This window comes from Phascolarctos cinereus, unplaced genomic scaffold (assembly GCF_003287225.1).
Source record: "Phascolarctos cinereus isolate Bilbo 61053 unplaced genomic scaffold, phaCin_HiC Scaffold_1;HRSCAF=81, whole genome shotgun sequence".
NCBI lineage: Eukaryota > Metazoa > Chordata > Mammalia > Diprotodontia > Phascolarctidae > Phascolarctos > Phascolarctos cinereus.
In genome coordinates, this window is record NW_027555514.1 from 209,103,609 (window position 1) to 209,125,341 (window position 21,733).

The 21,733-nt window shown below is 36.2% G+C and overlaps 1 protein-coding gene across 1 annotated transcript in view; it reads right to left on the reverse strand.

Annotated features, from left to right (window-relative positions):
- Window positions 1-1,550: 1,550 nt before the first annotated feature.
- The window catches only part of RPAP3 (RNA polymerase II associated protein 3), a 53,906-nt gene continuing 33,723 nt past the window's right edge, over window positions 1,551-21,733 (reverse strand). The window contains 7 exon segments of the mRNA XM_078156759.1: window positions 1,551-4,257; window positions 10,571-10,671; window positions 11,251-11,348; window positions 12,450-12,678; window positions 13,827-14,065; window positions 17,416-17,517; window positions 17,631-17,701. Of these exon segments, the coding sequence (XP_078012885.1) occupies window positions 4,172-4,257; window positions 10,571-10,671; window positions 11,251-11,348; window positions 12,450-12,678; window positions 13,827-14,065; window positions 17,416-17,517; window positions 17,631-17,701 (926 nt within the window). The 3' untranslated portion in view covers window positions 1,551-4,171.

Here is a 21,733-nt window from a genome sequence, read left to right on the forward strand (position 1 = left end):
TTTTTTAGTTTTCAATATTCACTTCCACAAGTTTTTGAGTTCCAAATTTCTCATGCCTCCCCCCACCCCAAGATGGCATGCATTCTGAATACCCCTTCCCCTGGTCTGCCTTCTCTTCTATCTCTCCCCTCTCCCTTCTCTTATTCCCTTCCCCTTCTATTTTCCTGTAGAGCAGGATAGACTTCTGTACTCCATTTCCTGTATTTCTTATTTCCCAGTTGCATGTGAAAACATTTTTTTTAAAAACATGTGTTTTTAAAACTTTGAGTTCCCAATTTTCTCCCTTCCTCCCTCCCCCACCCATCCTCATTGAAAAGGCAAGCAACTCAATATAGGTTGTACATGTGCAGTTACGCAAAACACTTCCTTAGTAGACATGTTGTAAAAAACTAACTGTATTTCCCTTAATCCTATCCTGCCTCCCATTTATTCTATTCTTTCTTTTGACCCTGTCCCTCCTCAGAAGTATTTGCTTCTGATTACCCTCTTTCCCAATCTGCCCTCCTCTCTGTGACCCCCCTGCTCTCTTGTCCCCCCCCCATTTTCCTGCAGGGTAAGATAGATTTCCATATCCAATTGAATGTATATGTTAAAGAATGTTATTTCTAGCTAATGAAAGGAAATACTATATCCAAGGAGTTCGATAATGACAGAGAGTATAGTTACATTCTTACACTGCACCAAGGCCTACAACGGTATGCCTACTGACAAACAGAAAATAGCTAAAATGAGGGAAGTTTAGAGATATCTCTTACTGGCATCGAGAAGCTGGATTACTAAGAAGAAACCGTAACATTACCTTAGATTATATTACTAAAAGTCTTGCAACTTTGTATGATACAGAGGTGATCTTTTTTTACTTTTGTTTTCTGTTTGTATTTTTTCCTTTTCTTTTTTTTTTAAATCAAGAGGCATTGTTTCTCTCCACTTCAGTGGGGCCCTACACTTGGTTGTCAAAATGATCTTCCTAAAGCGCAGGTCTGACCATGACACCACCCAATAAATTCCAGGGCTTACTTATCAGCTCCAGGAACACATATCAAATGCTTTGCTTGCCCATGTGCCCTGCACCCTGCTTTTCCTATTCTTTTTATATCCATCTCCTGCCCTCCCTCCGTGGCTTCTTTCAGCTCTCAATTAAAATCCCACCTTCTAAAAGAAGTCTTCATCAATCCCCTTTAATGCTAAAGCCTCCCCTCTGTTTGTGTATCATCTCCCCCATTAGACAGGTCCTTGACAGCAAGGGCTATTTTTTGCTTTTCTTTCTGTCTCCAGTGCTTAGTAGTGCCCGGCACATGGAAGGTGCTTTTTGACTGATTTGGTCTCATGCTTCCCTTTTTGGAAAAAAATTGCTTCTGACTTTGGTTCAATGATTGATTCATTTTACAAAAGTAAAGCCAGATTATACCAACCCCGGAGAAATGAAGGCATATAAAAGGATTACAAGACTTAGGACTACAAGATTTCCACCTCATTTTATAAACAAGAAAATAAACTGTAACTTGTTCAAGCTTACATACCTTCAAGAGAAAAATTATCAATATGCAAACTAAAGCCTTTAAAAGTTTTTATTATGAATTTAAATGTCAAACACTAACATTTCAACATACAAAGAACAGAAATGAGGACTGTAAAACTGAATTTGTTACATGTTTTAAAGTATAATTCAATATAGTAACAAAATGACCTGGCTTGTCCACATCCCCCTCAAAATTTTCCCTTTGTTCTCACTCTGTGTATTTTTAGAATGTTCACTGATGCTCTTTTCTTGCATCGTTATTATTATCTGTTAATTCCCTCCTGCCCCTATAAGTTTTCCCTTGCAACCAATTTTGAAAGCAGAATTTTACATCATCCTAGAGTTTTAAGAATCTATTTTCCCTTTTTGAAAATCAAGACTACAGTGGGTCATCTTGTCATTTTCAAAGCTTAACATTTACTTTAGTTGCCCTATTAGTATTTGTAGCATATATAATAGCAAGTAGCTTAAGAAAACTTTTGGTAATTCAACAGGGAAAGTAAAAAACTATCCCAAATGTCTAGCCATAGCTGAGGAAATTCAATGGAAATCCTACCAAAATTCAAACTTTCTTTTGTTAACAAAAACTATCCCTTTGGAATAAGCAACACAAAATATAAATGGAGAACGCAAGCTGGGGACAGGTTGAAAGCAGGGCTGAACAATTATTCTGTGGGGCTCTTGGATTCACGGTTCTGGGCTGTCTCCACCAAAGCCCGAGCATAGGCCATCTCCTATTTATCCCTCAAGGTGACAATCTGAATAAAAGAACTCATCTACAAGTCTTAATTTTCTCACTTATTTTCAAATCATATCAACAATGTGAATGTTTTTGCCTGTTATTTAGTCAAGAACAAAGTGAACAAGTAGGACGTTAAACTTTATGAAGAACACTGGAAGCTACAAGTGCCATGTAGAAACTTTTAGGATTATTTTGGTCTAAACCATAAAGCTTTAGTACATTAACTTTTCCAAACACATTTTCCTAGATTAGCTATGTGACCATGGTGACTTTTCCCAGTCCATTTTCTCATTTATAAAATGGGAATTTAAAATAATAGTACCTACCACACAGGATTGCTGTGAAAATAAAAAAAGGACTGCAAGTAAATACTAGCAAACCTTCAAAGTGCTAGATATTTTCAACTGATTGCTAGACTACTCTACCCAGATATTCCAGAAACATATCAAGTATGTCTCAAACTAAATTTATCATCTTTACCCCTGACTTGCCTTTTGCATTAATGGCATTGCCCATCATTCCAGTTTTGGAAGTCATCTTCAAGTCAATCCTCTCCCTCATCCTCACATCCAACCTGCTCATTCATACTTTATTTTAAGAAGTTAAAAAATTTTTTTTTCAATTAACAAGCTTTTATTTTCTCTCCACATCTATTTCAATGCAAAAACACCACCACCACCACCACCAAAACTCTTTACAACAAATTATCAGGCAAGCAAAATAAATTCCCACCCTACCGGTACCCAAAAATACATGTCTTTAGTTCATTATCTCTCTCTCTCACGAGGTAGTAGCAAGCTTCTTCATTAATTAGTGATATTTAAATGAAATAAGTTATGTAAAGCATTTAAAGAACAAAATAACAAAGTCAAATATCATTATCAGCAAATTTATCCTAGGTCTCCTAGGACTCAGCTCTATACATTCTCTTTGATACTTATACCAGGCCTTGTGCCAGGGGCTAGTTGTAAGTCTCTGTCCTGTTACAGACTTCACAATTTATTATATTCGCTTCTCAAACTCCCCCATTCCAAGGACCTGGAAATGTTTGTAGATCTGAACTCAACTGAATTAAAACTTGATCACTTTTCAAAGACATAAACTGATGAGCTAAGTATTAGTTTTGATTTTTTCAACACTCTCAGAAATTCCACAGTATTCTTTTTTATCTTTACCGAGTGTCCAATGCACAGCAGAGAATCTGCTGACCTATGTGGCTGACAGTCTAAGAGAACAGATATTTAGATTGTTTTTCTTGGTCATCTGCCATTTGTGGGTAGGCTTGATGAGAAAAACATGAGGAAAAAATACAATGAAAATCATCATTTTATGTATAATCCCCCTTTAAGGTCTTTTAATATAGATTTATACGTTGTGCATTATAAGGCAACTCAGTTGATGGGTCTGAATCATATGGACAAATGACAGTTCAGTTTATACCTTTATCATGTTACAAAAAATTCATATTCTGATATAGAACTATTTTAAGCTTGCATGAAAATCTTAATGGAGAAAATATAAGGAAGTAAAAGTGAAATGCTGTGCTTGGAGGATGGGGACAATTCATTTCAATTTAATATTTCAAGTTATTTCTATGACAAAACATTGATTTGCTTCAAGTTATTGATATTTTATTTTCACAAAAAGATTTATAAATAGTACACTTTTAAGTACATCACACTAGCGCAAGTCACTATCCTATTCAATTGACCAACCTATCTAAAGAATATTCTTTTTTCTATGACTTCACAGCCTTCAGAAGCAGACCTATATGTGTGTATATATATATATATATATATATATATATATATATATATATAATATATATATATATATACTTTGTCTTCAGCAGTAGGAAAAACAAAATTTTACTTATGAAAACAAAAGAACAATAATTTCATGAAAATTTATCAACTACTATATCTTTTCTTGAGTTCTTCAAGAGAATTATCCTTCAATCCCGAGTTTTCCATGTGACTAAATAATGCACAAGTAACTAGAAGAAAAGAAAAATTAAATATTAAAATTTTTACCTTAATTTCTTTTTAAAAATTTCATACTTGATTGGCATTCTTCTAATAATGCATATCACAACCTCACAATGCCTTCTCGTTCTGGGCAATTTTCATCTAGGCCTTTCCAGAAATCCTCTAACAGGAAATTTTTGCCTTCTCAGACATAACAGAATCTCCTAAACCAAGATTTGTCAAAAGAGGTGACTTCTACCTACTTCTGGCACAAATAACCACCAGAAGTTATCTAAAAAGCCCTGCCAAAGATTATGAAGTCTTGGGTGAGAAACTGAAGATCATAGTGGCATAGTTGGTTTTTCTGTGATGCCTACTGAAGATATTTAGGATGAAGAAAAATATTTAGGATGAAGAACATGGTAAGACGTTAGTGTCTGAGTACAGACTTCTGATTTCTGGACCATGGTTTACAGAAATGTCAGGCTCTTGGCTAGTAATGGAATGCACCTAACAATTGCTGGCAAAATCAGAATTGCCAATCTAATCAAAAGGGTTTTAAACTGAAAAGGAACAGGAAGGAAGAAAACTGCTAGTACATATCCACCAAGCCAGGTAGATGCCAGAAAACCAGCTATGACGTAAGAATAGCAGTTACAACCCCAGAAATTTAAAGAGGAAAACAATCCAAGAGAAGAGGCAAGTAGCAAATGTCTAGGCAACAAACAAGGCACAATTGGGTTCCTACTTGCAAAGAAACAAATTTTGAATTGCAAAATATTCACAACATATGAAATACTGCTACAAATCATTATGAAAAGAAATGCAAATCAAAACAAAGGCCTCAACACACATCTAGCAAACTGAAAAAGAGCAGCTCGCTGCAGAAAGTCAAACACACCAATACATCATGGGTAGTACTATAAATTTGTCGAATGATCCTGGGGAATTTAGAATTGTGCTACTAACCAGTTGATTTAAATCTCATTGCTATGTATATATTCCAAAGAGCTCAAAGATAGATAGGTTTGATATACATAAAAATATTCAGAGCAAAAGCAAACAACTGGATACAAAGTAGATGCATGTTGACTGGGGAATGGCAAAACAAATTGTGATACCTGTATATAATGGAATAGACTATTCCATAAAAAATTATGAGTTATTAAGAACTTTAAGGAGCATGGGAAGACTTACACAAACTAATATGGAGTGAAGTAAGCATTACTAGGAGAATTATACACAATAATTACATAGCAATGTAAATGGAAAAGAACCAATAACTGAAAGTAAATATTAAGGACTTCCGCTTCCGGGAGTCAAGATGGCGGAGTAAAAAAGTAGTCACTCTCACCCTCCCCTACCAATCTCTGAAAAGGCAGAAAATATCACCCCAGAAAAAAAATACCCTGGAACAGCTGAACTAGAAGAAAGATGGGGAACAGCAGTGCAGCAGCCCAGCAAAGAGGTCTCCCAGTGTCTCAGCAAAAATAAGGGAAGCAGCACTACAAAGGGCCCCAGGCGGATAAGCACCCTGCAGCATTCATCTGAAAGGAGCTGAAGAAAGCAACCTAGAGTCTTCCTAAAGTCCCAGCCTTGCTGATTCCAACCCAACACCAGGTAAGCTGTCAGAATCCTATAGTCTCCAACTGTCAACCAGGAGGAGATCCTGAAGCCCAGGTGGTAGAGCAGGCAAACACCAACACCTGGAACTCCAAGTGCCTCAGTAAGGGCGGGGGAACCAGTGGAAACTAGCTCAGAAAACAACCAGGTGCCTCAGCACCATAAGCTCAAAGGAATCTCCCAGTGCATCAGCAGAAACAAGGGAGGCAGCATAGCAAGGGGCCCCAGGGAGATAAACACCCTGCATCACCCATCTAAAAGGAGCTGAAGAAAGCTAAAGGAAAGGAAAAGCAGGCAACCTAGAACTGCCTGAAAGTTCCAACCTTGCTGATTCCAGCCCAACAGGAGGTAAGCTGCCAGAACCCTACAGGCTCCAATTGCCAAAATAAGAGGCCCCAGCATACAAAGCCAGTGACCAAGACCTAGGCTCCCAACACAAGAAGCTTGGGTCAGTGCCCTCTGTTCCCCAGCAGGAGAGCTCAATCTCTTTAAAGGTCAGAAAATAAAGAAACCATGAGTAAAAAGAAACATACCATAGAGTCATATTATGAGAAGAGTAAAGATCAAGACAGAAATTCTGAAGAGGACAACATTGTCAACAAACCCACAGCTGCAACATCAAAAGGGAATATGAACTGGTCTGAAGCCCAAAAAGCCCTCTTAGAAGAGCTCAAGAAGGATTTTAAAAGTCTAACGAGAGAGGTAGAAGAGTCCCTTAAAAATACAATTGCCCAACTGCAAAAAAAGTACACTGAAGAAAACAAATCCCTTAAAAATACAATTGGCCAATTGGAGAAGGAAGTACAAAAACTAACAGAAGAAAACAATCTGTTAAAAACTAGAATTGGACAAATGGAAACCAATGACTCTATGAGAGAGCAAGAATCAATCAAACAGAAACAAAATAGTGAAAAAATAGATGAAAATGTAAAATACCTCACTGGCAAAACAACAGACCTGGAAAATCAATCCAGGAGAGACAATTTCAAAATCATTGGACTACCTGAAAATCATGATGAAAAAAAGAGCCTGGACAGTATCTTTCAGGAAATCATAAAGGAAAACTGCCCTGAAGTCCTAGAACCAGAAGGTAAAATAACCATAGAAAGAATACACTGCTCACCACCTGAAAGAGATCCCAAATTGAAATGCCAAGGAATATAATAGCAAAATTCCAAAATTACCAGATGAAAGAGAAGGTGCTGCAAGCAGCCAGAAAGACAAAACAATTTAAATATCATGGAACCACAGTCAGGATTACACAGGACCTTGCAGCTTCTACATTAAAAGACCGAAAGACATGGAACATGATATTCTGTAAGGTAAAAGAGCTTGGATTGTAGCCAAGGATCAACTACCCTGCAAAACTGAGCATGATTTTTCAAGGGAGGAGATGGATATTCAATGAAATAGGGGACTTCCAAACCTTCCTGATAAAAAGACCAGAGCTCAACAAAAAATTTGATCTTCAAGTACAAGATTCAAGAAAGACATAAAAAGGTAAATGGGACAGAAAGATACAATATGTTGTTAATAAGGGTGGACTGTTTACATCCCTACAAGGGAAGATGACACTTGCAACTCTTGAGAACTGTATTGTTATTACACCATGTTAAAGGAGTATACATAAAGGGGGTGGATATTAGTTGACTTTGATGTAATGATAAAAAAAAATCTAATCAAGTGGGTTAAATGGATCCAAGTAAGTGGATTAGTCTGATCTTAGAAAATGTACTGAGAAAGGAAGAGGCAGACAAGGGTAAATTACATTACAGGAAAAGACAGAAAATCCTATTACAGCAGAGGGAAAGAAGGGAGGGGGTGAGCATTGTTTGAACCTTACTCTCATCAGATTTGGCTCAAGAAGGGAATAACATAATCAGTTAGGTATAAAAATCTAACTTGCCCTATAGGCAGTAGGAGGGAAAAGGGGAAAGAAAAAGGAAGGAAGAACCAGTAAGAGTAAAGGGGAAGAAAAGGGAAAAGGATAATAGAACAGAGGAGAGACTGAAGAAGGCCATGGTCAAAAGCAAAACATTAGTGGGGGGGGGGAAGGAGAAAGGAGAAAGAAAAGCATAAACAGGGGGAAAAAAGGATGAAGAAAAAGACACAGATAGTAAGCATAACCGTGAATGTGAATGGGATGAACTCTACCATAAAACAGAAGCAGACAGCAGAAAATGCTATCCACATTCAAAGAAAGAATTACAGAAGTTGAATCGCTATCTTTTTTTTTCTCTTCTGTTGAGTTTTGTTTTCCTCTTTCTGATGGTTCCCCCTATTGGTTTTAATTTTTACTTACAACTTCACTAATGTGAAAATGTGTTTAAAGGAATGTAAATGTATAGCCTATATCAGATTGTATACTGTCTTGGGGAGGGTGATGGGGAGGAAGAGGGAGAAGAATTTTCAACTCAAAAGCATATGGAAGTGACTGTTGATAAATCAAAATAAATTAATAAAAATTTTTTAAAAATACAAAAATAAAGATAAATAAAAAATTTAAAAAATTTAAAAAATGAAAGTAAACATAATATAATTATAATGACCAAATCTGACCCAAAGAGATAAAAATAAAAATAACTCCCTTTTTTCCACTGCATATACTTTCAGACTTGGTTGCTGTGGTGTTTAGTTTTGCTTTAACTACTAGTTTTCTTTTTTTTATTGCTAGGAGTGGTAAGCTAGGTTAGGGAAGGGGAAAAGATATAGTCAGAAATCAAAGTGATATATGAAAACGTGTGTGTGCGCGCGTGTTTTAAAAATAGAAGACTGATGTTCAGGGCGGGTAGGTTGATCAAGATGATGATGCCACCTAACAATAAAACGAAGGCAGATCTGCTCAACTATTATTTTACTTCTGTTTTCTCTACCAAGGAAAATGACTTTGGACTATAAACGTTAGAACAAAAGTGGCAATATATATATATTAATGCCAAAAATAAAGAAATAGTAAAAGAACACCTAGCAGCCTTTGATGAGTTAAAGTTACCAGGCTCTGAAGACCTAAATCCTTAGGTACTATGAACTGGAAGATGTGAGCCACTATTAGTGATATCTAAAAGATTTGGGAGAACAAGACAGGTATTGAAGGAATAGAAAGGGGCACATTCCCTGATTTTTTTAAGGGAAAAGCATAAATTCTACAAACTATACGATAGTAAGATGATTTTACTTCCTGGCAAAATTCTAGAATGTATTATTTAAAGAGATGGCTAATGAACATCTAGAAAAGGAAACTATGACTACAAGAATCCAGCATGGTTTCAAAAAGAACAGGTCATGCCAGACTAATCTTATTTCCTTTTTCATCAGAGTTACTAATGGAAATGCAGTAGATAACAGTTTTACCAAGATTTTGGCAAAGCACTTGACAAAGGCTCTCTCATGTTATTTTTACAAAAAAGATGGATGATGTTTTGGATAGGTTTGAAGCTGGCTGAATGGCTGTAGACCCAAATAATTACTGATCACATTCCTTTAAACTTAGGGGTATCCCAGAGGTTTGTGTTTGCTTGATTTTAGGCTTTTTTTCCACATTTTTAATAGTGATCTAGATAAGGGTACAGATGGAATGCTTTATCAAATTTGCAGATGGCACAAAACTTGGGAAGGACCATTAACACAGTGGATAACAGAGACAGAATCCCAAAAGGTCTTGGTAAGTTGGAACACTGTACTCGATCAAATAAGATGAAATTTAATAAAAGGACAAAAGCGTTACATTTGGGTTCACAATTTTGCAAGTACAAGGTGACTGGAGAGTTTTTTGGAAAAAGACCTCTTTAAAGATTCTTTCACATATACAACCATTGAGATGCCTTCCAAATCTGAATTGTGTGATTCTTTGCAGAATCCTAATTCCCACTTGTCTTTTCCTCACTTAGAAGGAAGTATTTTTTCAGATACCTCTGGCAATCTTGGACAGATAATTATATTTACTTGACTAAGTAGCTTTAAATGGAGCATGAGATGAATTTGTTTGCTAAGAACTTGGTCTACAATAAGGACAGTACCTGGCAGGCACAATAATAGCAGTATAGTAAAAGATTCTTGGGATATTATAACTAAATTAATTTTCTGCTTAACTGAAAATTAGGCAAAAAAACACTTCTAAACCTTCCTGCTGAAAATATTTTTAACTATGCAAATCTGTTTTCTTATTTAATATATACAATATAAGGAGTATAGTCCTTCTCTGATTACTCAAAATCCTATGGTAGTCAACTATGGTGGAACATGCCTGTAGTCCCTGCTCCTGTGAAGGCTGGGCTAAAGCTGATCAGGTGTCTGCACTAAGTCTGGCACCAATATAGTGAGCTCCCTAGAGCACTAGGCTGCCTACGGAGGAGCCAAGTGGTCCAGGCTAGGAAAATGAAGCAAGCTAAAGCTTCTATGCCAATCAGTATTGAAATTGGGGCCATGAGTAGCTGCCATACTTCCCAATCCAAGCAATATAGAATGACTCAGTCACTTTCCCCCACCAAAAATAATTTGATGGTACACTTCAGTGTTATTATAAAAATCAATGATCACAGTAATGTCAAGTAAACGAAACTAAGGAAACTGACCAAATGACCACTGAGTGCTAGATGAGACCTCAAAGTTCATTTATTCCAATTGCCTCACTTTAAAGACTAGGAACTCACCAAATTCTTACAGGTTTAAAAGACCTACAGGAATTACCAACAATGGAAAAATATTGTTCACAGTACTTACTCTTTTTTTCTGATTCAGACATAAACATTACTGCCATATCAAATCTTTTTAGTTCAGACAATCTTTGTAAAATTTCAAGGATAAGTGATGGTTTTTCTTTGCTGAAATGATAGAGGAAAACAAATGATAAATCAAAAATAGTACACTTTCTTCTAACTTCTTTTTTAAGATTTGTAATTAACCTTAAGGGCTACATTTTTCTTTCAGCTAGTCATTTTTCATTTATTCTATTTTAAAGTAGAATTTTCATAATACTGTTCTAATTTCTTAGAGACTTAAGACTTTTTTCATCTGAAAAAATTTGATTTTTAATTTTTCTGGGGACTAAGAAGCAAATCAAGTAAAGTAAGTTGAAAGGGATTATAATACATCCATCTTTAAGTACTTAGAAATGATAAATTAGCTTACTTATCTATTAGACTCTATTTGCTCTCTTCTCCCCACCCTTTCCCCAGAGAGGAGAAAATGTATTTTTCCCTCTCTTCACCATTATGCTTTCCAATTTCAATACTCAATATTTCTTTAAAGTTTCTGCAACCATAAAATTATTGAATGTAATGAAAGATAATTTTGTTAGATTTTCTAAATTAAATAATAAGTAAAAAGTAATGAATTTCCTACATTCCAGTAAAAGAATAAAGCTTGGTAACATATTAAGATAATTAAGAAACTCAACTTACTCAATGTAAAAATCATGCAGAATTTTCAAAATTTGGTTGAATACATCAGGCTCTAAGGATTTTTGAAACACCTTGGAATATAAGGAAGGCTCAATTTGCTTGAAAAAAAATAAGAATAGTTATAAAAGTTACTGAAGTAAATATACAAGTTTATAAAAATCATAATCACATATCCTATTTTTCACCAGCCTCTTATGAACAGAGAACAAATTCTGAGATGAGAAATGATTGCTATATACAAGTAGCCATGCTGTATTAAAATGAACTGGGGATCCATACTGAATTCAAAGATACAGTGGGATATACAAAATGAAATTATAGTCTATAGAGAACACAAGATCATCTTCATAGCTTATTCAGGCCTGGAAGAGCAGAATTCAAAAAATGAATACCTTGTATAGGAGACTCACCTATCTATGAAAGAGTTCTCATGAAAACAAAAATGACTTTTCTAGTTTTGCCTTTTGGTTAAAGATTTAGGTTTATTAAATATGAAACGGGCAAAATTTCATAAACGGATCATTTTCTTCAACCAAACGAGAGTTTAACAGCTGGAAGACAATTCCTAGAATGAGGATTTTTTTTCACTATTTTGAAGACCTCAACTCAAAAAACACGTTAAAGTTCCAGTATATATAATTTATATTAACATACTGTAGATGGTAAATGGTACAAGAGGAGACAGTATAAAGGAAAACAACTCTTGTCCTGATACTCTAGAATGTCCTGACACTCAGAATGACACGTCCAAAATAGAACTTCCTTTTTTTCTTCCCAAAATCTCCCCTCTTCCAAATTTCCTTACTGTTGTGAGGCCTATGTGGGCTACCCCCGGCCCCCTTTTTTATCCTCAGTGCCTAACACACAGTAAACACTTATTAAATGCTCGTTGATTGACTATGTGAAACCATTTTTTATTATATGAGATTAAGTGATGGGTAAAGACTTTATTTAAAGTATGTATGCCTTTTGTTTTTTACATCACCATCATTTCCAGATAAAACAGCTAAGCAATACCATTCAATATAGCAACTATGTTTGTCAAAGTACGTAACATTCTGTACCCAAAGTCCACCACCTCTCCACGGGAAGGAAATAAAATGCATTTCCTCATCTGTTCTCCAAGGCCAAGATTGATTATGACAAACATATGGCACTCAGCTTTGTTTTAAACAGAATTGCTAACTCATATCACTTACCTTTAGATACTGATATAACATATCTGGAGAATTTTTCAGCTTTCTGAAATCAGATTCAAGCTGAAATGAGTTTGCAGGTACTGGTGGAAGAACAGCTGTAATAAATGGAGTAGGTATTGTTTTTACTTCAGTTGAATTTTTCCTACTGAAAGACTGATGTACAGTAGACTGATGTACAGTTGATGAATCCACTTTTATATTGGCATGAGGTTTGAAAAATATTTAATAACTTATGTAGTGCTTTACATACACAGTCTTATTTGAGTCAAACAATCTTTGAGGTAGGTGCTAGAGATATCTTTATTTCATAGATGAGGAAACTGAAACTCAGGAAGGTAAGAGGGCTTGCCCATGGTCACTTAGTGCTAGGTGACAAGCAGGAGTTGACCCTAGGTCTCCTTAAGTTAGACACCAGGCTGCCTGAGCCAAAGTTTTTAGCTGGGAAAATTAATATCTTAAAAAGAAACTGAATTAGACAATGTATTCTCTCCAGGGCCTACTTATTGCCCATGTTGTAATTTTTCTCATCCCTAGAACTAAAATAAAGATTGGAGAGAAGAGGATAGATGTAAGTAGTTACCTTTTACCTATCAAAGATTGCAAAAAAAACCCTTGGCTCCAGTCTTAATAAAAGGCAGATGCTTTTTAAATGTTGTATCGGTAGAACTTGGAATAAAATTAAAAACAGAGAAAAAATGTTTCCCTTTAGTAAGTACCTTCTTGTTAGGTTCTTTTTTTGATGAAGCAATCATTTTTATTAAAAAGTTTATGAAATTTAAGCTGAAACAGAACTTGCTTAATTTAGCCTACATACATCCATTAAATTAATATTACTATATTAAATATTACCATATACCTTTCCACTACCAGGGAAAAATGTGACTTTAACTTATTCATTCAGACATCCTGCATTGTTGTTGTAACCTACACTATCTCACAGAAATATCATTAATAACCTATAACCAAATTCTACCACAACTTCTGACCATCAGCATATTTTCAGTCATGATAATGTTTACCTTCATGTACATAAAAAATAACCACTGCTCCTAAAGACAACTACAATGTTTCACTTAATGTTGTCTTTTCATAGAACCAATACACAATGTTGAAGAGGACATGCCTGTAAAAAATCATGTTTTGCAGTTAACAAGCACTGATAAAGGTCTCTGTAACCTTTCCTTGTGTTTCCTTAAGTAAAATCTCAGATATTATACTTTAAAATTTAAATTATTATATGATTCTACTCTTAAGCCAAAACTGAGCAGTTGCTTTTCCTTTTAATAGTAGTAAAGCTCAGAATAATTAAAAATAGAAGCTTTTCCATGGCAATCATGTCCCCACAGAACACTACCAAATGTGCACACTTGTACTCACTGCAGGACTGGAATATCTGTGATTTCTTCTATTTTTGACACTTTTGCTTTTGGAGTATCACTTGTGGGCAAAAGATCATCTTGGCTTGAATTCTTTTTACTTGTAATAGTTGAAGCCTTCATAACATTTGTTGGATTAATACAACTGGTCTCTAACATGGAAATGGTATTTGTTGCTGGCAAATCAGTATTTTGCACCAAGTTACCAATTTCTTCAATGACGATTGTCTTCAGTGGTTTCTAAATTGAATGGTGAAAAGTCAGTTCTTTCATACATATATGCACACTAATGGTTTAATATTACCACCAAAACCACAAATATTCAGACAAATTCAAGGGACACCATGTTCCTCTGGCCAACTTTCTTCAGACTTCTACCCAAAGTCTGGCGGCTCCCTTTAAAACCAGGGGGTATTCTCAAACATATGGAGCACATTTTGAAAGATCTGGAAATAATTACAGTCATCAGTTCACCCTATGCTTTGGGACTTTCTGAGTTCCAAGTTCAGGGTTCTCTGCTAAATCTACAGAAGTTTGCTCCACCGTAATTCTACAAAGAACCACAATCTCAATCACTGCAGTCCTACGCAAAGCTCCTATTGTAGTAACAACAACTTCTCATCTGGTAGGGGTGGAGCAGGGAGAGAAAAACTGAGAGTCTTGGTCAGCCCCCAACTCCTGCAACACTAAACTTTCAGAAGGATACTAATAAATGGTGGTCTCCAAGGGGTTTCATGTTAAGACAGCTTTGGCTGAGACAGAGGTAGCTCACAAGTACTGGTATCTCCTCAGCAGCACTACACTGCTTCTTCCCAGAGTCAGAAACCTGAGGTACACATGGAGTAGAGGCTGCGGGGAACATGGCCCACCTCAAGTTAACTGTGAAGGGATGTCTACCATAGGGGCTGACTCCTTCCCAGCCCTTACCTCACAGGACAGGTGAGGATACTGGGTACCCAAAACACTGAGGAATAGGTGGTGGGGGTTAGGGACTGCTTATACTTCCTGAGGCCCTGGCCATATGGTCCTAGCTTCCTTGGGCATGGTACAGTTAGAGTACGGTATAGTGACTCTGAAAAGAAGTTCACTATTCTGCCTTCACCCTCAACTTCCTCTAGGAAAAAGATAACCCTTTGGAGAAAGGAAAAGATGAGGCAGAGAGAAGAGAAATGTTGGAAGGAATGAAAAAAAGAAACTAGAGGAAAGATTAAGGAAGTGAACATAAGAAATGTACAGGAAAAGAAGAGACAAAGATATACAGGAAGACAAGTATGAAAGAGCCAGAATATTTGGGAGCAAGGAATGGGGGGAAAGGGAAATGACAGTACAATGGGTGAGTTAGAAGAAAAAGAGAGAAAATGTTGAGAAGAACCAGGGGAAAGAACTAAATGGGGTGGTTAAAGGGTGAGATAAATGATGTTTAGGAAACCTCCTGGGGCAAAGGGTAGAAAAACAGACTGGGGTGGTAGAGGACAGGGAAACAGGAAGAGTAAGGGAAGAGTATCAAAGGAGCTTTAGAAAAAGTGAGATGGGAATAAGGAGAGCAGGGAAAAGGGAACCGTGCGGCAGACTCCTCAGTCAGAAGAGGTTCTTAATAACAAACCTTAACCCCACCCCACCTTCTGGGTACCCAACCCCTTCACAGAACCCAGGTATTTACCCTTCCCCATCACCTTTCGCTCCAACTCTGGTCTTAGGGCTCCAATGCCCTGCTCTATTCTCCAGTCTTCTTCATCTTAGATAGGAATCTAGGTACTCCTTCCTCCTCCAACCATATTTCTACTCTGTTTCTGGAACCCAGATGTTGCTATCCCTAGACACCCACCCGCTATCTCCCACAGATAATCCCTACACAAAGGAAATTGCCCAAGAGTGTTAAGAGAATGGGTAGAATGGCAGATGATACTGGAGGGTGGAACACCTTTCTACTCGCCAAGTCTGCATGTTCCTCCTTCCCAATTCATACAAGGCAAGTACCCCAAGGGATGGGTGTCTGGAGAAAAAAACAAGGAGAAAATCACTCCTTTTTTCCTAAGGAAGAAATCCAAATATTGAGTAACCTTGGAAACTACAATCTACCACACCAGCTCTGTCTCATGATATTTCCCTCTCTATATATACACTCTATGTTCCAGCCAAACTGTACTCCCGGTCCCTGTTGAGATTATTCAATGCCATGTCCTTCCCTTCATTTCAAGTTGGTGAAATCCTATGCATGTAAGATAGTTTAAACATATTTTAAATCTATTTTTCACATCCCCAACTAACAATCCTCTTCATAAATTCTCATAACTGTGTGATGTATTTTATTGGATTTTTATCTAATACAATGTGTAGTGATTATTATTGTATAGCTCTCTCACAGAGAAAATGGCTCTTTTCTTTGGAGTCAAATCCTTCTGCTGCAGGAGACTACTACTGAAGGGTTCAAAAATCGCAGTTTCATTTCACAAATATGAATCCATTTCCCAGACTAGTACTTCCTCATCCTTAGTCTATATAAGCAATATATAATTTATGAGGGGACATGTCAATTTCTAAAACTCTAAGCTACAGAGCAAAGTAAAATTAAACTGACAGAGCCAATTGAAATGTGATGTCAGTGAAAGAACAGTGGAAAGGCAGGAAATGTGAATTTCTAGGCTTGGCTCTTCTATGGACTTGTAGAAATTTTGGCAAGTAACTAAACCTCTCTGCCCCTAAGTTTCATCATATGGTAACAGGAAAAACACCAATTGCCCTATCAATTAATCATTTCTTAAGCATTTATTAGTAAGTCACTATGTTCTGGGCACTTTGCTAAGTTCTGGAACACATACAAAAATAAGTAAGTCCTTGTCCTCAAGGAGCTTAAATTCTACTATGGGGAGACAACATAATCACCAATAAACACAGGTTCTAGCAGTAGAGAGAAAGGAAGAGATGTGAAGACTTTATGGCGTTGTTTTAAGGACTGAATAACATACACAAGTGTAAATGCTCTGTAAATTATGAATTGCTAAAGAAATATGAGGCATTATAATAATAACTGATGTATATTATTCACAGTTTGCAAAGTACCTTCCTCAGAGCAAACCTGTGGGTCAGGAAGAGCCAGTACCCATTTTGCAAACAAAGAAATAGGGACTCAGAACTGAGTGCTGCCTTGCCACAATCACAGGATTAATCAATTGAAGAGCTAAGACAAGAACCCAGTTATTCTGACTCCCAGGGCAATGTTCTTTCCATTGAGCTGCTTCTCTGAGGTCATAAAAAGGAAAACATCTAGTTTTATCAGCACTTTTATTAAAATACTTTGCATTAATTTATTATCAGATTAAAAGATAATGAAATTTAAGTTTGCAATGTAAAATATTCCATAATATTCTTTTATTTTTGGAACTTAAATAGCTGTTATTTTCCTATTGTTGTCTCAAAGAGGCTAGCAGGTATAATACCACAATTGCTCAAAGTAGAACTTTCTGTATTTGCCTTTCAAACATTTGTATTAGATTTCTCAATTTTATAAACACAAGTAAATTTCCAGCATTTATTGAGATAACACTAACATTAAAAGAGAAATGCAAACTCCTGGAAAAAGTTGTACTTACATTTGATCTAAGATGAAGTGGTTTATCAATGGGTTTTACCAAGTTTTGCCTTTCAGTTGATTTATCAAACACATCAGCCCATAGCCCCTTTTCAATCAATTCCTTAAAAATTAATGTGAGATAAAGTTACCTGATATTCTCAAGTAAAATATGTAATAAATTCAATGTTTCTATATTTCAGAATTTTAAAATGCTGCTATGACAAGAATACATACTTTTTTAATCCTGGAAAGTTCACTTATTGCTTGCTTGTTTCCTGGTTCAAGATTTAAAACCACTGTGAAGTCTAAAAAAGAGGAAAAAAATACAATAGGCAAAGTATTTATAAAGTTCAGGAGATTATATGTTCAGATACCAACCCTATGTCTTCCTACCAACGTTATACTTAAATGTGTTATAAAACAGCAAGTCATTTGGGGGAGAACAGCACTTAGCAGCAAAATAAATGAAATGAGGATCAAGAGTAAATTCTATTTTTCTATATGAATAGGATAAACCAGTCTTAGTTTCTTCCCTTGAATACATCAATAATTCAATTCAGATCAATAAACATTTATAAAAAGCCTACAAGGTACAAAGCACTATGCTAGGGGCTGGGGATATAAAGACAACATTATGAAAGTCCCTGCCCACAAGGAATTTATATTCTATTGGGGAGACAGAATATGTACACAGATAAATTGAACATTAACAAATAACAGATGGCCCCTGAGCTAAAGGATTTTAAGAAACAAAGATGAGGAAGCATATCCCAGCTTTGAAGACAGCTTGCGCAAATGAAGAAGAGGCAGATGAGATGCTGAATTCAGGAACAGCTACTAGTACCGCTTGGCTAGAGAGAGTGATAATGAAGGATAATGAAAGAAGGAAAGACATGGAGTGGCACTGACGGCTTTTGAGGAGAGGAGTGGCATGGCCAAATGTGTGCCTTAGGAAGATTAAATCAGCAGCTATATGGAAGACAGATCTCAGAAAATAGATGACTAGGGTTTACAGTTTGTACTCTACTGGCATAGACTTTGAGAATCTCACATCACCTCAACACCATAAAGCCATGACTCTGAATGCTAATATCAAGAAAAAGACACAAAATAAAAGTTCTATGAGGGTTTAATCAAATGAAAAAAGCTGTCTATGAGATATCTATATTCTAGTCCCAGCCTTGCAAATAATGACCTATTTTTTGAAAGTCAGTCTCCCTATTCTTCTATTAATCTGGATGCTAGGGCATAGTTTTGTGGTCCTAAATTTCCCTCATTACCAACTCCCCTATAAAAAAGACCTGATGAAGAAGAAGATTTTAAAATTTTGGTCCAGATACATGATTTCATAGATGAAGGAACCAGCGAAGACCTCTCTTCTACCAATGCTGGTAACAACTAGAGTTGCGCAGGGGCACTGAGAGGATAAAGTAACTTTCTCAGTGTCAGATAGTATATGCCAGAGGAAGGACTTGAACTGATGTCTTCCTGACTCTGAGGCCAGCTCTCTATCCACTATGACAAACTGCAGTGCAAGGGAAGGGGGCAAAAAAAAAAAGAAAATCTTATTTATGTATTTATTTTAAAAATAGAAAAATAAAAATTTAAAATGTAGCAACTGAGCATCTGCTATTTTCAATATCCTATGAGGGATACAAATATGATAAGTCATGATCCCTACCTTCAAAAAACATATACTCTAATCTAGTAGGTTAAGATGTATACACAAATAACCATAACACAAAGGGGAATGAGGTTAAGTGCAATTGAAAGGCACCCACTAAGAGCTACAAGGGTTTAAAGGGAGAGAGAAATGACTACTAGCTCAGGGAAGATTCCATGGAAAAGCCTAACTTCTGCTCCCCCCAGCACCCCTAAAGTGTACCCGGATCAACTAAACAGGAAGAAAAACGGGTCACATGCCTTTAAGAGTCAATTCTGAGGCTTGTCTCCAATACAACCGTATCTACCTCATTATTCCCCAAAATTCCCTCATTCTGCTCCTCAAACCTACGCAAACTTATAACTTAGCTTCATAGATGCCACTGGGAAAGTGTGTTGCTTTTTTTCAGCTCCCACTGAAAATTTTTTTCTTTTTCATTTATTTTTTCAACCTTCACTTTTATAAGATTTTGAGTTCCAAATATTTTTCTCCCTTCCTCCTTCCTCTCCCCAAGATGGAAAGCAATCTGATATAGGCTATAATACACAATCATATTAATCATTATTTCCACATTAGCCATGCTGTGAAAGAAGAAACAAAACAAAACAACAAAAGAAAAGGAGAGCAAATAGCGTGCTTCCATCTGCATTCAGACTCCATAGTTCTTTCTCTGCGTGTGCAGCATTTTCCATCATGAGCCTCTCGGAACTGTCTTAGATCATTACATTGCTGAGAAGAGTGAAGTCTATCAAGAATGGTCATCACACACTGTTCTCCTGGTTCTGCTCACTTCAATCAGCACCAGTACATTTAAGTCTTTCCAGGTTTTTCTGAAGTCAGCCTGTTCATTGTTTCTTACGGCACAATAATATTCCATTACATTGATATATGACAACTTGTTTAGTTATTGGGAAAATTTCCCCACCTGAAAAATGCCCCTCCCCGTCCCAGAGCACTTCCCAGCTGTCTTCTAAATAGTTCTCCCTCCCGCATGTCAAATCTAACCTCCACTTAAATGACTTTCCTACATAGGTCTATGTCAGCCTCTTTAATAATCTTTAGTAACTGTCCACTGAATCAAGGATCAAATTTAAGCTCTTCTTTTCATCATTTAAAATCCTTCACAACTTGTCTCCAGACTAACCTTCCATATTTATACCTTATTCCCCCTTTTTGCATTCTCCTTGATCCAGCAAAACAGACCTTAATATTGTACAAAAAAAACTTAAAAATTAAGGTATCGATGCCATCCATTAAGGAACACCGCATAAAAATAAATAATGAATTCATGCTGAAAATTTTCTTCTGAACGAAAATCATATTCACATTTGTTTATTTTTGCACTGTATATGATGAATATCCACACACAAGGAAACATGACTTCTACTGAAAAACCAAAAGTTGTTATGTTTATTGACTTATGACCTAATATCTAATTGCTGTTTGATGTAACTTTCAATAGAAAATTATCTTTAAAAAAACTACTTGCTTAGCTAGTAACAGAACAATTTTAAAAACAGGATTTCCCCCCACCCCAATTCAGAATTATGCTTAAAAAACAAAAAATACTGTCAAACAGCTAAAGTACTAGTGGGTTTTGCTCAACTGCTTGCTTTTTTGAAAAATCTTTGTTACTAAGGATGGCTTATTGGGGAAGGCGAGGGATATATCAGAAATGAAATTGATAAAGAAAGAAATATCAATAAAAATAAATAATAAAGAGGTTTATCCATCAAGGAGAAGCAGCTTGGGATTATTAAAAGCACTGTACAATTTCTAAAATGCAATGCAGCCTGCTTCTTTCACTTCTTGACCCAGCTCATCCAAAGTTTAGGTATTAAAGAACTACTTCATTAAAAGCCATCCATATACCTATGTCATAATCTGGAAAGTTCCTGGGATGCAGTAGGTCCTTAATAAATGTTTACTGCCCGTCTCCCAGGATAGTAGGAATTCTTTACCCATTTAATTTTTCCTGTGTTTATTAGGTTGTGTTCTGAGTGACTGTGGATCAACAGAAAAGAGGCCCTGAAGCACTCTGGTTTTAATGCAATCAGCTTTATGCCATTCTCAAAGAAGTATTTAGAAGATCTCACTATCTATATGAAATCTCTTTCATTTTTGTACTCTGTGGCAAACAATCTCCAAAAAAGTAGTAAAAACTTTTTAAAGGTATCTAAGTCCATTCAAAGCATTCCTCTTGTACTACACTCAGTCTATTCCCAAATGAGAGCTTAATATTTCTTACCATCTCCCTTTCCTGCATAATTCAGACTCCACCATACTTTGAATCATTCAATATTTCAAATCACCTTTTGCTATAATTAGAAGTAGTCAAATATTGTTTCCAAATGGGCTGGCTTTAATTGATCAAAAATAAACAAAAAACAACAGACCAAGTCATACAGTCTTAACTTTTGAGATAGGCCAAAGTCATAAGTTAGTATATAAAATTTCAGTAATAATCAGACAAGCCCAGGAAAGGTAGCCCCTTGATTTCATATCTCTGGGATTCCCCACTTTTTAAAAGGCATCAAATTTTATTGGGCATTTCCTGACTGCCTACTCTGCAGTCTAAATACACTAAGTCAGCGAATTCACGGAACCCAAGAATTTCAAGTTAGGAAGGATCTCAGTCACTGTTTAAACTGAAAAAAGAATTCTCTAGATTGAA